The 15803-nt window shown below is 47.5% G+C and overlaps 1 protein-coding gene across 8 annotated transcripts in view; it reads right to left on the reverse strand.

Moving 5' to 3' along the window:
- Positions 1 to 15803, reverse strand: part of LOC128696241 (peroxisomal sarcosine oxidase) — a 184629-nt gene that overhangs the window by 103108 nt on the left and 65718 nt on the right. For all 8 annotated transcript variants that reach the window (XR_011392938.1, XR_011392937.1, XM_070092561.1 and 5 more), the window contains one exon: positions 13999 to 14083. Coding sequence is in view for 6 of the 8 variants with exons in the window: in XM_070092561.1 (XP_069948662.1) it covers positions 13999 to 14083 (85 nt within the window). In the remaining 2 variants the exon portion in view is untranslated. The remainder of the gene's footprint in view (positions 1 to 13998; positions 14084 to 15803) is intronic.

The raw sequence follows: 15803 nt of genomic DNA on the forward strand, positions 1-15803 counted from the left end.
GGCAGGTGCGAGGGTGCGGCGGGCGGGTGGGTCGGCGTGAGGGCAGGGGCAGGTGGGGGGGGCGTGGGTTGGGGTTGAGGGTGAGGTGGTCGAGGGCGAGGTGGTCTCTAGGGCGAAGTGGTCTCGAGGGCGAGGTGGTCTCGAGGGCGAGGTCAAGGTCATTAGCATAAAGGTGTGAAAAGGAGTCGGCTCAGAGGAGACCGTACCGTGGGAGCCACTCTGTAGAAGGCCTTTTGGGAGGGGACCGTACCGTGGGGACCGCTCTGTAGAAGACTGCTCTGTAGAAATCAGCACTATTGACAGAGAATTTTTTTTTATTATTATTATCACACTGGCCGATTCCCACCAAGGCAGGGTGGCCTGAAAAATAAAAACTTTCACCATCATTTACTCCATCACTGTCTTGCCAGAAGGGTGCTTTACACTACAGTTTTTAAACTGCAACATTAACACCCCTCCTTCAGAGTGCAGGCACTGTACTTCCCATCTCCAGGACTCAAGTCCGGCCTGCCGGTTTCCCTGAACCCCTTCATAAATGTTACTTTGCTCACACTCCACCAGCACGTCAAGTATTAAAAAAAAACATTTGTCTCCATTCACTCCTATCAAACACGCTCACGCATGCCTGCTGGAAGTCCAAGCCCCTCGCACACAAAACCTCATTTACCCCCTCCCTCCAACCTTTCCTAGGCCGACCCCTACCCCGCCTTCCTTCCACTACAGACTGATACACTCTTGAAGTCATTCTGTTTCACTCCATTCTCTCTACATGTCCGAACCACCTCAACAACCCTTCCTCAGCCCTCTGGACAACAGTTTTGGTAATCCCACACCTCCTCACTTCCAAACTACGAATTCTCTTCATTATATTCACACCACACATTGCCCTCAGACATGACATCTCCACTGCCTCCAGCCTTCTCCTCGCTGCAACATTCAACACCCATGCTTCACACCCATATAAGAGCGTTGGTAAAACTATGCTTTCATACATTCCCCTCTTTGCCTCCAAAGACAAAGTTCTTTGTCTCCACAGACTCCTAAGTGCACCACTCACCCTTTTCCCCTCATCAATTCTATGATTCACCTCATCTTTCATAGACCCATCCGCTGACACGTCCACTCCCAAATATCTGAATGCATTCACCTCCTCCATACTCTCTCCCTTCAATCTGATATCCAATCTTTCATCACCTAATCTTTTTGTTATCCTCATAACCTTACTCTTTCCTGTATTCACTTTTAATTTTCTTCTTTTGCATACCCTACCAAATTCATCCACCAATCTCTGCAACTTCTCTTCAGAATCTCCCAAGAGCACAGTGTCATCAGCAAAGAGCAGCTGTGACAACTCCCACTTTATGTGTGATTCTTTATCTTTTAACTCCACGCCTCTTGCCAAGACCCTCGCATTTACTTCTCTTAAAACCCCATCTATAAATATATTAAACAACCACGGTGACATCACACATCCTTGTCTAAGGCCTACTTTTACTGGGAAATAATTTCCCTCTTTCCTACATACTCTAACTTGAGCCTCACTATCCTCGTAAAAACTCTTCACTGCTTTCAGTAACCTACCTCCTACACCATACACCTGCAACATCTGCCACATTGCTCCCCTATCCACCCTGTCATACGCCTTTTCCAAATCCATAAATACCACAAAGACCTCTTTAGCCTTATCTAAATACTGTTCACTTATATGTTTCACTGTGAACACCTGGTCCACACACCCCCTACCTTTCCTAAAGCCTCCTTGTTCATCTGCTATCCTATTTTCCGTCTTACTCTTAATTCTTTCAATAATAACTCTACCATACACTTTACCAGGTATACTCAACAGACTTATCCCCCTATAATTTTTGCACTCTCTTTTGTCCCCTTTGCCTTTATACAAAGGAACTATGCATGCTCTCTGCCAATCCCTAGGTACCTTACCCTCTTCCATACATTTATTAAATAATAGCACCAACCACTCCAAAACTATATCCTCACCTGCTTTTAACATTTCTATCTTCATCCCATCAATCCCGGCTGCCTTACCCCCTTTCATTTTACCTACTGCCTCACGAACTTCCCCCACACTCACAACTGGCTCTTCCTCACTCCTACAAGATGTTATTCCTCCTTGCCCTATACACGAAATCACAGCTTCCCTAACTTCATCAACATTTAACAATTCCTCAAAATATTCCCTCCATCTTCCCAGTACCTCTAACTCTCCATTTAATAACTCTCCTCTCCTATTTTTAACTGACAAATCCTTTTGTTCTCTAGGGTTCCTTAACTTGTTAATCTCACTCCAAAACTTTTTCTTATTTTCAACAAAATTTGTTGATAACGTCTCACTCTCTCATTTTCTCTCTTTTTCCATTGCTTCACCACTCTCTTAACCTCTCTCTTTTTCTCCATATACTCTTCCCTCCTTGCATCACTTCTACTTTGTAAAAACTTCTCATATGCTAACTTTTTCTCCCTTACTGCTCTCTTTACATTATCATTCCACCAATCTCTCCTCTTCCCTCCCGCACCCACCTTCCTGTAACCACAAACTTCTGCTGAACACTCTAACACTACATTTTTAAACCTACCCCATACCTCTTCGACCCCATTGCCTATGCTCTCATTAGCCCATCTATCCTCCAATAGCTGTTTATATCTTACCCTAACTGCCTCCTCTTTGTAGAAACTCTTGAACCAGCTTGAGGTTTACTCTGAAACGAAGTCTGCGGACAGTTATATACTGTTACCTTCAGTTTATGATGTGACGGACTGTGTCAAGTTTAGAACTTTAAGTGATATATTCCTTATGCCAGGGAGTTACTCGGTGAAGGTGTCCATTCTCAATGTATATACTCGCGTGCAAGTAATGTCAACACCACAGGCTGAGGCAACGCTACAACACCAGAGTCTGAGGCAACATTACAACACCAGAGTCAGAGGCAACACTACAACACCAATGTCTGATGCAACACTAAAACAACACAGTATGAGGCAACTTAACAACATCACAGTCTTAGGCAACACTACAACACTGCAGTCTGACTCAGCACTACAGCACCACAATCTTAGGCAACACTAGAACACCACAGTCAGAGGCAACACTACAATCTGAGGCAACACTACAACACCACAGCCTGAGGCAACACTACAATATCACAGTCTGAGGCAACACTATGACAGTGCAGTCTGAGGCAACACTGCAACACCAAAGTCTGAGGCAACACTACAACATCACAGTCTCAGGCAACACTACAACACGACAGTCTGAGGCAACACTACAACACGACAGTCTCAGTGAACACTACAACATCACAGTCTGAAGCAACACTACAACATCCAAGTCTGAGGCAACACTACAACACCACTGTCTGACTCAACACTACTGCATCCCAGTCCGACGGAACACTACAACACCGCAGTCTGACTCAACACTACAACATCACAGTGTGAGTCAACACTACAACACCACAGTCTGAGGCAACACTACAACACCACAGTCTTAGGCAACACTACAAGACCACAGTTTTAGGCAACACTACAACATCACAGTCTGCGGCAACACTACAACACCACAGTCTGAGGAAACATGACATCACAGCCTGAGGCAACACTACAACACCACAGCAGAGGCAACACTACAACACCACCAGAGAGGCAACACTCCAACACCAATGCCTGAGACAACACTACAACACCACAGTCTGAGGCAACACTTCAACACAGTCTAAGGTAACACTATAACATCATAGCTTGAGGCAACACTACAACACCACAGCCGGAGGCAACACTACAACATAACAGCCTGAGGCAACACTACAACACCACAGTCTGAGGCAACACTACAACACCACAGCCTGAGGCAACACTACAACACCACAGTCTGCGGCAACACTACAACACCACAGTCCGCGGCAACATTACAACACCACAGTCTGCGGCAACACTACAACACCACAGTCTGAGGCAACACTACAAGACCACAGTCTGAGGGAACACTACAACACCACAGTCTGAGGCAACACGACAACATCCCAGTCTGAGGCAACACTACAACACCACAGTCTGAGGCAACACGACAACATCACAGTCTGAGGGAACACTACAACACCACAGTCTGAGGAAACACGACAACATCACAGTCTGAGGGAACACTACAACACCACAGTCTGAGGGAACACTACAACACCACAGTCTGAGGGAACACGACAACACCACAGTCTGAGGCAACACTACAACACCACAGTCTGAGGCAACACGACAACATCACAGTCTGAGGCAACACTACAAGACCACAGTCTGAGGGAACACTACAACACCACAGTCTGAGGCAACACGACAACATCCCAGTCTGAGGCAACACTACAACACCACAGTCTGAGGCAACACGACAACATCCCAGTCTGAGGCAACACTACAACACCACAGTCTGAGGCAACACGACAACATCCCAGTCTGAGGCAACACTACAACACCACAGTCTGAGGCAACACGACAACATCACAGTCTGAGGGAACACTACAACACCAGAGTCTGAAGCAACTGTTTAATGAGATTGTTTGGTGAGGCAGTGGCGTGGGTGAATGATAAAGGTCTTCGTAGGCTTCTTTACTTTATTTGTAATGTGGTGGTGGGTACACAGGCTTGTGTGTTGTGCCCATGGCCCGGAAAGGGCCATGCCCACGAGGGAGAGTGCGAGTGTAGCCCTTGTGTCTTTCTGCTAGGCCGCTGTGAGAGTGAGAGAGTGTGGGCCCAGCATCCGACAGACTTGGGCAGGCCCAGAGATCAGCACTTTAGTGGCGCGAAATATGAACTAAGCTGGCAGACAGCAAAGGCTGTCTGTGCAGACAGTACAGGCTGTCTACATATGCTCGGCCACCTACCTCGCGTCGTCCCGACACGACAATACTTGTGGTAAAAAAAAAAACTCGGCCTCTCTCTCGTAGAAACAGGGCACAGAACACAAATTAAAAACATATATATACATATGGACATAAAAAAAAAAACTTCCTACAGGGAGGGAAGAAAAAAACATGTGGGGTGTGCTAAACATCGTGGTCAAGGGCAGTGAGCATCGAAGGGCATCACTGCACGCCTTCCTGCGTCTGGACAGATACTGCAACACAGGAGTCATCGCTGCGGCTGAGCTGTGACGTAACAGGGTACAGTCTCCTCTAGAACGGTGAAGCAGTCATCGTAATAGTCGCTGCAGGTTTTCACTCAACCTGGGGCACAACCTGCTGGTGCCCTCGAGTGAGGTGTCGACAAAACTCGGCAACTGGGCAGGACTTCTGGCAAGCAACTCAGGAGGACACTTCTCAACTGGTACTGTCAGTGGGCTGTAACTGCCGGCGAGCGTGGAGTGAGTCGTGGCAGAAACGACTGGGCGAAACATCTGGGAGTTGTAACATCATACACCAGACTGCAGTCAAAGTGACATCTTTGTGCAGGCTGCTCACTGAAGCTTGTGACACGAGGCTGACACAGCACCTTCTGACAGGGCTAACTGCGGCTTGACGAGTGTCATTCTTTCGGCAGTTGGAGTTATAGCAGAGGTTAGTCTAAGCGTCCCCAGACTTGTTTATCTACATGTAACTGCACTCTGAAGGTCTGGAGGTGAAGTGAAACAAATCTTGATGGGAATCATAGCAGGTACGATTCTGCAGAACATCTATGAGCGACGAGCATAAGAGCTTTCTGTACAAGGGGATTCAGGCTCAGGCTGACTGATGTCAGCTGTCAAATGCACTGGTCACACCTGGTGACTTAACACAGTGGTGCTACTCAGGGGTCTGGCTCAAGACCACTGGACACACGGAAAACTTTACACACACCCGCGGTGGTACAACATGGCTTAACTAGCAAATGTTGCTTCTCTGAGCACAAAATTGACACTAAGCCATACACTAACATGTGAGAACACTGACTGAGAGGAATGAAGTCATCTTCACTTCATCACCCTACACTAGTAACATCCATCTCTCAACGACTTATCCTGATGTCGTGTCTGCAAGTTTCAGCATTCAAACACAGGTACAAGCAGGATCTAGCCGAAATTTGCCGAATTTCTTCGAGATTGTTTGGTGAGGCAGTGGCGTGGGTGAATGATAAAGTTCTTCGGAGGCTTCTTTACTTTATTTGTAACGTGGTGGTGGGCACATAGGCTTGTGTGTTGTGTCCATGGCCAGAGTAGGGCCATGCCCACGAGGGAGAGTGCGAGTGTAGGCCTTGTGTCTTTCTGCTAGGCCGCTGTGAGAGTGAGAGATTGTGGGCCCAGCATCCCACAGACTTGGGCAGGCCCAGAGGGCAGCACTTTAGTGGCGTAAAATATGAACTAAGCTGGCACACAGCATAGGCTGTCTGTGCAGACAGTACAGGCTGTCTACACAACACTACAACACCACAGTCTGAGGCAACACTATAACAATACAGTCTGAGGCAACACTTCAACACCACAGTCTGAGGCAACACTACAACACCACAGTCTGAGGCAACACTACAACACCACAGACTGATGCAACACTACAACACCACAGTCTGAGGCAACACTACAACACAACAATCTGAGGCAACACTATAACACCACAGTCTGAGGCAACACTACAACTCCGCAGTCTGAGGCAACACTACAACACCACAGTCAGAGACAACACTACAACATCACAGACTGAGGCAAAACTACAACATCACAGTCTGAGGCAACACTACAACATCACAGACTGATGCAACACTACAACACCAAAGTCTGAGGCAACACTACAACACAACAATCTGAGGTAACACTATAACACCACAGTCTGAGGCAACACTACAATTCCGCAGTCTGAGGCAACACTCCAACATCACAGTCTGAGACAACACTACAACACAGTCTGAAACAACACTACAACACAACAGTCCCAGACAACACTACAACACAACAGTCCCAGACAACACTACAACTCCACAGTCTGAGACAACAGTAACACACCACAGTCCCAGGCAACACTACAACACTACAGACTGAGGAAACACTACAACAACACAGTCTGAGGAAACAGTACACCACAGTCTGAGGCAACACTACAACACCACAGTCCCAGGCAACACTACAACACTACAGACTGAGGAAACACTACAACAACACAGTCTGAGACAACACTACAAAGCCACAGTCTGAGGCAAGACTACAACATCACATTCTGAGGCAACACTACAACACCACAGTCTGCGGCAACACTACAACATCACAGTCTGAGGCAACACTACAAAGCCACAGTCTGAGGCAAGACTACAACATCACAGTCTGAGGCAAGACTACAACATCACAGTCTGAGGCAACACTACAACACCACAGTCTGGGGCAACACTACAACATCACAGTCTGAGGCAAGACTACAACATCACAGTCTGAGGCAACACTACAGCAAAACAGTCTGAGGCAACACTACAGCATCACAGTCTGAGGCAACACTACAGCAAAACAGTCTGAGGCAACACTACAACGTCACAGTCTGAGGCAACGCTACAACATCACCGTCTGAGGCAACACTACAACACCACAATCTGAGGCAATACTACAACACCACAATCTGAGGCAACACTACAACGCCACAGGCTGAGGCAACACTACAACATCACAGTCTGAGGCAACACTACAATACCACAGTCTGAGGCAACACTACAACACCAGAGTCTGAGGCAACACTACAACATCACAGTCTGAGGCAACACTACAATACCACAGTCTGAGGCAACACTACAACACCACAGTCTGAGGCAACACTACAACACCACAGTCTGAGGCAACACTACAACACCACAGTCTGAGGCAACACTACAACATCACAGTCTGAGGCAACACTACAACATCACACCATGAGGCAACACTACAACATCACTGTCTGAGGCAACACGACATCATCACAGTCTGAGGCAACACTACAACACCACAGTCTGAGGCAACACTACAGCATCACAGTCTGAGGCAACACTACAACATCACAGTCTGAGGCAACACTACAACATCACAGTCTGAGGCAACACTACAACATCACAGTCTGAGGCAACACTACAGCATCACAGTATGAGGCAACACTACAACATCACAGTCTGAGGCAACACTACAACATCACAGTCTGATGCAACACTACAACATCACAGTCTGAGGCAACACTACCACATCACAGTCTGAGGCAACACTACAGCATCACAGTCTGAGGCAACACTACAACATCACAGTCTGAGGCAACACTACAACATCACAGTCTGAGGCAACACTACAACATCACAGTCTGAGACAACACTACATCACAGTCTGAGACAACACTACAACATCACAGTCTGAGGCAACACTACAACATCACAGTCTGAGGCAACACTACATCACAGTCTGAGACAACACTACAACATCACAGTCTGAGGCAACACTACAACATCACAGTCTGAGACAACACTACAACATCACAGTCTGAGGCAACACTACAACATCACAGTCTGAGGCAACACTACATCACAGTCTGAGACAACACTACAACATCACAGTCTGAGGCAACACTACAACATCACAGTCTGAGGCAACACTACATCACAGTCTGAGACAACACTACAACATCACAGTCTGAGGCAACACTACAACATCACAGTCTGAGACAACACTACAACATCACAGTCTGAGGCAACACTACAACATCACAGTCTGAGACACTACAACATCACAGTCTGAGGCAACACTACAACATCACAGTCTGAGACAACACTACAACATCACAGTCTGAGGCAACACTACAACATCACAGTCTGAGACAACACTACAACATCACAGTCTGAGGCAACACTACAACACCACAGTCTGAGGCAACACTACAACATCACATTCTTAGGCAACACTGCAATACCACAGTCTGAGTCAACACTACAACATCACAGTCTGAGCCAACACTACAACACTACAGCCTGAGGCAACACTACAACACTACAGCCTGAGGCAACACTGCAACACCAAGGTCTGAGGCAACCCTGCAACACCACAATCTGAAGCATCACTTCAACATCACAGTCTGAGTCAACACTACAAAACTACAGCCTGAGGCAACACTGCAACACCATTGTCTGAGCCAACACTACAACACCACAGTCTAAGGAAACACTAGAACACCACACTCGAAGTCAACACAATAACACCACAGTCTGAGGCAACAATTCAACAAAGCAGTCTGAAGCAACACAACATCACAGTTTGAGGCAACACAGCATCACAGTCTGAGGAAACATAACATCACAATCTAAGGCAACACAATATTACAGTCTGAAGCAACACAACATCACATTCTGAGGCAACACAATATGACAGGCTCAGGCAACACAATATCACAATCTGAGGCAACACAATATCACAGTCTGAGGCAACACAATATCACAGTCTGAGGCAACACAATATCACAGGCTGAGGCAACACAATATCACAGTCTGAGGCAACACAATATCACAGTCTGAGGCAACACAATATCACAGTCTGAGGCAACACAATATCACAGTCTGAGGCAACACAATATCACAGGCTGAGGCAACACAATATCACAGTCTGAGGCAACACAATATCACAGTCTGAGGCAACACAATATCACAGTCTGAGGCAACACAATATCACAATCTGATGCAACACAATATCACAATCTGATGCAACACAACGTCACAATTTGAGGCAACACAACATCACAGTCTGAGGCAACACAACATAGTCTGAGGCAACAGAATATTACAGTCTGAAGCAACACAACATCATAGTCTGAGGCAACACCACAACACTGGCTGAAGCAACACATCACAGTCTGAGGCAGCACAACATCACAGTCTGAGGCAACACAATATCACAGTCTGAGGCAACACAATATCACAGTCTGAGGCAACACAATGTCACAGTCTTAGGCAACACAATATCACAGATTGAGGCAACACAACATTAGTCTGAGGCAACACAATATCACAGTCTGAGGCAGCACAACATCACAGTCTGAGGCAACACAACATCACAGTCTGAGGCAACACAACATTAGTCTGAGGCAACACAATATCACAGTCTGAGGCAGCACAACATCTCAGTCTGAGGCAACACAACATCTCAGTCTGAGGCAACACAACATCACAGTCTGAGGCAACACAACATCACAGTCTGAGGCAACACAACATCACAGTCTGAGGCAACACAACATCACAGTCTGAGGCAACACAACATCTCAGTCTGAGGCAACACAACATCACAGTCTGAGGCAACACAACATCACAGTCTGAGGCAACACAACATCACAGTCTGAGGCAACACAACATCACAGTCTGAGGCAACACAACATCACAGTCTGAGGCAACACAACATCACAGTCTGAGGCAACACAACATCACAGTCTGAGGCAACACAACATCACAGTCTGAGGCAACACAACATCTCAGTCTGAGGCAACACAACATCACAGTCTGAGGCAACACAACATCACAGTCTGAGGCAACACAACATCACAGTCTGAGGCAACACAACATCACAGTCTGAGGCAACACAACATCTCAGTCTGAGGCAACACAACATCACAGTCTGAGGCAACACAACATCACAGTCTGAGGCAACACAACATCTCAGTCTGAGGCAACACAACATCACAGTCTGAGGCAACACAACATCACAGTCTGAGGCAACACAACATCACAGTCTGAGGCAACACAACATCTCAGTCTGAGGCAACACAACATCACAGTCTGAGGCAACACAACATCACAGTCTGAGGCAACACAACATCACAGTCTGAGGCAACACAACATCACAGTCTGAGGCAACACAACATCACAGTCTGAGGCAACACAACATCACAGTCTGAGGCAACACAACATCACAGTCTGAGGCAACACAACATCACAGTCTGAGGCAACACAACATCACAGTCTGAGGCAACACAACATCACAGTCTGAGGCAACACAATGTCACAGTCTGAGGCAACACAATATCACAGTCTGAGGCAGCACAACATCTCAGTTTGAGGCAACACAACATCACAGTCTGAGGCAACACATCACGGTAATCCCAGATGTTTTATTTAACTTCTCAATCGAAGACCTTCCAGGGTTGTCTTCACAAGACCTTCCAGGGTTGTCTTCACAAGACCTTCCAGGGTTGTCTTCACAAGACCTTCCAGGGTTGTCTTCACAAGACCTTCCAGGGTTGTCTTCACAAGACCTTCCAGGGTTGTCTTCACAAGACCTTCCAGGGTTGTCTTCACAAGACCTTCCAGGATTGTCTTCACAAAACCTTCCAGGGTTGCCTTCAGAAGACCTTCCAGGGTTGCCTTCACAAGACCTTTGGGGGTTGTCTGCACAAGACCTTCCAGGGTTGTCTTCACGAGACCTTCCAGGGTTGTCTTCATGAGACCTTCCAGGGTTGCCTTCACAAGACCTTCCAGGGTTGTCTTCACAAGACCTTCCAGGGTTGTCTTCACAAGACCTTCCAGGGTTGTCTTCACAAGACCTTCCAGGGTTGTCTTCGCAAGACCTTCCAGGGTTGTCTTCGCAAGACATTCCAGGGTTGTCTTCACAACACCTTCCAGGGTTGTCTTCACAACACCTTCAAGGGTTGTCTTCACAACACCTTCAAGGGTTGTCTTCACAACACCTTCCAGGGTTTGTAGATGGATGGTTCAGAGAACCGACATGTTGATAAATTAGACACATGTGCAACTCTTGGGTATCTTTATTGAGGAAACGTTTCGCCACACAGTGGCTTCATCAGTCCATACGTAGGAGAAACTTGAAGAACAGGAGGAGAATGAGGTAACCAGTCCCTCAACCATGAGTCAAGATTGATGGACTGAACACATCGACTCAAGGTTGAGGGACTGATTACCTCATTCTCCTCCTGTTCTTCAAGTTTCTCCTACGTATGGACTGATGAAGCCACTGTGTGGCGAAAAGTTTCCTCAATAAAGATACCCAAGAGTTGCACATGTGTCTAATTTATCACCTTCCAGGGTTGTCTTCACAACACCTTCCAGGGTTGTCTTCACTACACCTTCCAGGGTTGTCTTCACAACACCTTCCAGGGTTGTCTTCACTACACCTTCCAGGGTTGTCTTCACTACACCTTCCAGGGTTGTCTTCACTACACCTTCCAGGGTTGTCTTCACTACACCTTCCAGGGTTGTCTTCACTACACCTTCCAGGGTTGTCTTCACAACACCTTCCAGGGTTGTCTTCACTACACCTTCCAGGGTTGTCTTCACTACACCTTCCAGGGTTGTCTTCACTACACCTTCCAGGGTTGTCTTCACTACACCTTCCAGGGTTGTCTTCACTACACCTTCCAGGGTTGTCTTCACTACACCTTCCAGGGTTGTCTTCACTACACCTTCCAGGGTTGTCTTCACAACACCTTCCAGGGTTGTCTTCACTACACCTTCCAGGGTTGTCTTCACAACACCTTCCAGGGTTGTCTTCACTACACCTTCCAGGGTTGTCTTCACTACACCTTCCAGGGTTGTCTTCACAAGACATGAGGCAACACTGTAACATCATCGTTTGAGACAATACAACATGACAGCCTTAAGCTCGTGGGTAGTGGTAGCCGGTGGGTGGTTTTAGCTGGTGAGTGGTGGTAGCTGGTGGATGGTGGTAGCTGATGGGTGGTGGTACCAGGCGGGTGGGGTAGCTGTCTTGTAGGGAAGGTAGGGAATGATGGTTGTATCATCACCATGGCAGGCGAAGCAGCCATCACCATGACTGGTATTACAACCCAGGAGTCCAAATGGCCTGTTATCCTGGGTGTAAAGCAAGCAAAATAAACACAGCAGAAAACTTTTGACTTATATCATCCTTCACCAATTTAGAACAGAAGTATGTACACTATATACACTATGTACAGCAATAGGTATTAGTGCACTCCAAGGTAAGCAAGGCAGAATAGAAGCCACTAGAGAGCAGACTGTTCTTCAACCAGCTCTAGAATGGGAATGACAAGGGCAGAGAGGAGAGTGGTACCCACATAACCTCTGCGATTGCCAAAACCATCTTCTCATTGGCTGGAACCTGGGTACTGGTTGAACGACGGGGCTCCATCGTCAACCCTCAGTCACCTGGTTCACTGCTTGGGGGAGATAGCCTGTAAATGAGGGTGTGTACATGCGCCGAATAAAGGTTACGTACTCTTTGCATGAAAGAGCTGGCGAGGCAGCCATCACCATGGCAGATGAGCCAGCCATCACCATGGCTGACGGCGAAGCCATCACCTCTATATAGAGGGTGAGGCAGCCATCACCATGGGTAGCAAGGCAGCCATCACCATGGCTGGCGAGGCAGCCATCACTATGGCTGGCGAGGCAGCTATCACCATGGCTGGCGAGGCAGCCATCACCGTTGCTGGCAAGGCAGCCATCACCATGGCTGGCGAGGCAGCCATCACTATGGCTGGCGAGGCAGCTATCACCATGGCTGGCGAGGCAGCCATCACCATGGCTGGCAAGGCAGCCATCACCATGGCTGGCAAGGCAGCCATCACCGTTGCTGGCAAGGCAACCATCACCATGGCTGGCGAGGCAGCCATCACCGTTGCTGGAGAGGCAGCCATCACCATGGCTGGCAAGGCAGCCATCACCATGGCTGGCAAGGCAGCCATCACCATGGCTGGCAAGGCAGCCATCACCATGGCTGGCAAGGCAGCCATCACCATGGCTGGCAAGGCAGCCATCACCATGGCTGGCAAGGCAACCATCACCATGGCTGGCGAGGCAGCCATCACCGTTGCTGGAGAGGCAGCCATCACCATGGCTGGCGAGGCAGCCGTCACCATGTCTGGTGAGGCAGCGTCCCTCACACACGTAACTTGGCAAATCTCACACACACAAGTCATTCCATCATATTTCTTACCTGCTGGTGACAGTCGCGAAAAAAGTAGAACTCCCATAAATCATAGTTAAAAACAGACAGAAAGAGAGACAGACTAACCGAGAGTCTGACAGATACTTCCCTTCCCCCACACTAACCTGGACGGCAGCCAGGCACTTGTCAGCCATGAGCACCCCTCCTGACGGGTCAAGCACAGCCATCCCGTCATCAACAACATTGATCCTGCAACAATAACAATTATTTCATCAGAGGTCAAGGGTTAAACATCATGACCTAAACAAGACACTAATCTTCCATAAATTATCTTCTCTCAGCTGTAAACTAAAAATTATAAGCTGGCAAAATTTTACGCTCGACTAGAAAGTAATATTAACCTGAATCCTAAGTATCTATTACAACACTAGCACTGCAGTGATTTTCTCTCTGCATAGGACCAACTTAAATATTAACTCATAATATTCACCATCACTGCTGGATGCTTCTATCATATTTCTCATTCCACAGGTCTTTACATCATCACTGCTGGATGCTTCTGTCATATTTCTCATTCCACAGGTCTTTACATCATCATTGCTGGATGCTTCTATCATATTTCTCATTCCACAGGTCTTCACATCATCACTGCTGGATGCTTCTATAATATTCCTCATTCCACAGGTCTTTACATCATCACTGCTGGATGCTTCTGTCATATTTCTCATTTCACAGCTTTTAACATCACTGTTTCTATCTCATTTTTCATTCAACAGCTCTTAACACCGTTTCACCAACCAGTGTGAGAAAGTGAGAGGTAATCAGTCCCTCAGCCTAGAGATGAGTGATGAGTCCCTCAGCCTAGAGATGAGTGTAGAGTCCCTCAGCCTAGAGATGATGTGTTCAGTCACTCAGCCTAGAGATGATGTGTTCAGTCCCTCAGCCTAGAGATGATGTGTTCAGTCACTCAGACTAGAGATGATGTGTTCAGTCACTCAGACTAGAGATAATGTGCTCAGTCTCTCAGCCTAGAGATGATGTGTTCAGTCCCTCAGCCTAGAGATGATGTGTTCAGTCCCTCAGCCTAGAGATGATGTGTTCAGTCCCTCAGCCTAGAGATGATGTGTTCAGTCCCTCAGCCTAGAGATGATGTGTTCAGTCCCTCAGCCTAAAGATGATGTGTTCAGTCCCTCAGCCTAGAGATGAGTGATGAGTCACTCAGCCTAGAGATGCTGTGTTCAGTCCCTCAGCCTAGAGATGATGTGTTCAGTCCTTCAGCCTAGAGATAATGTGTTCAGTCCCTCAGCCTAGAGATGATGTGTTCAGTCCCTCAGCCTAGAGATGATGTGTTCAGTCCCTCAGCCTAGAGATGATGTGCTCAGTCCCTCACGTAGAGATTATGTGTTCAGTCCCTCACCCTAAAGATGATGTGCTCAGTCCCTCAGCCTAGAGATGATGTGCTCAGTCCCTCACGTAGAGATTATGTGTTCAGTCCCTCACCCTAAAGATGATGTGCTCAGTCCCTCACCCTAAAGATGATGTGTTCAGTCCCTCAGCCTAGAGATGATGTGCTCAGTCCATTAGCCTAGAGATGATGTGTTCAGTCCCTCAGCCTAGAGATGATGTGCTCAGTCCATCAGCCTAGAGATGATGTGCTCAGTCCATCAGCCTAGAGATAATGTGTTTAGTCCTCACCCTAAAGATGATGTGTTCTGTCCCTCAGCCTAAAGATGATGTGCTCAGTCCCTCAGCCTAGAGATTATGTGTTCAGTCCCTCAGCCTTCATGAATGTACAAGTTACACATGCACTGGCAATGGACCAGTACATGAGCCACTACCCAGTGACGGACTGCTGGAAGCATTCAGCAGTCTGTCACACCTGGAAGCATCCAGGAGTCAGTCACTGCTGGAAGCATCCAGCAGTCTGTCACCGCTGGAAAGCATCCAGCAGTCTGTCACTGCTGGATGC

This window comes from Cherax quadricarinatus, chromosome 39, assembly GCF_038502225.1.
Source record: "Cherax quadricarinatus isolate ZL_2023a chromosome 39, ASM3850222v1, whole genome shotgun sequence".
Taxonomy (NCBI): Eukaryota; Metazoa; Arthropoda; class Malacostraca; order Decapoda; family Parastacidae; genus Cherax; species Cherax quadricarinatus.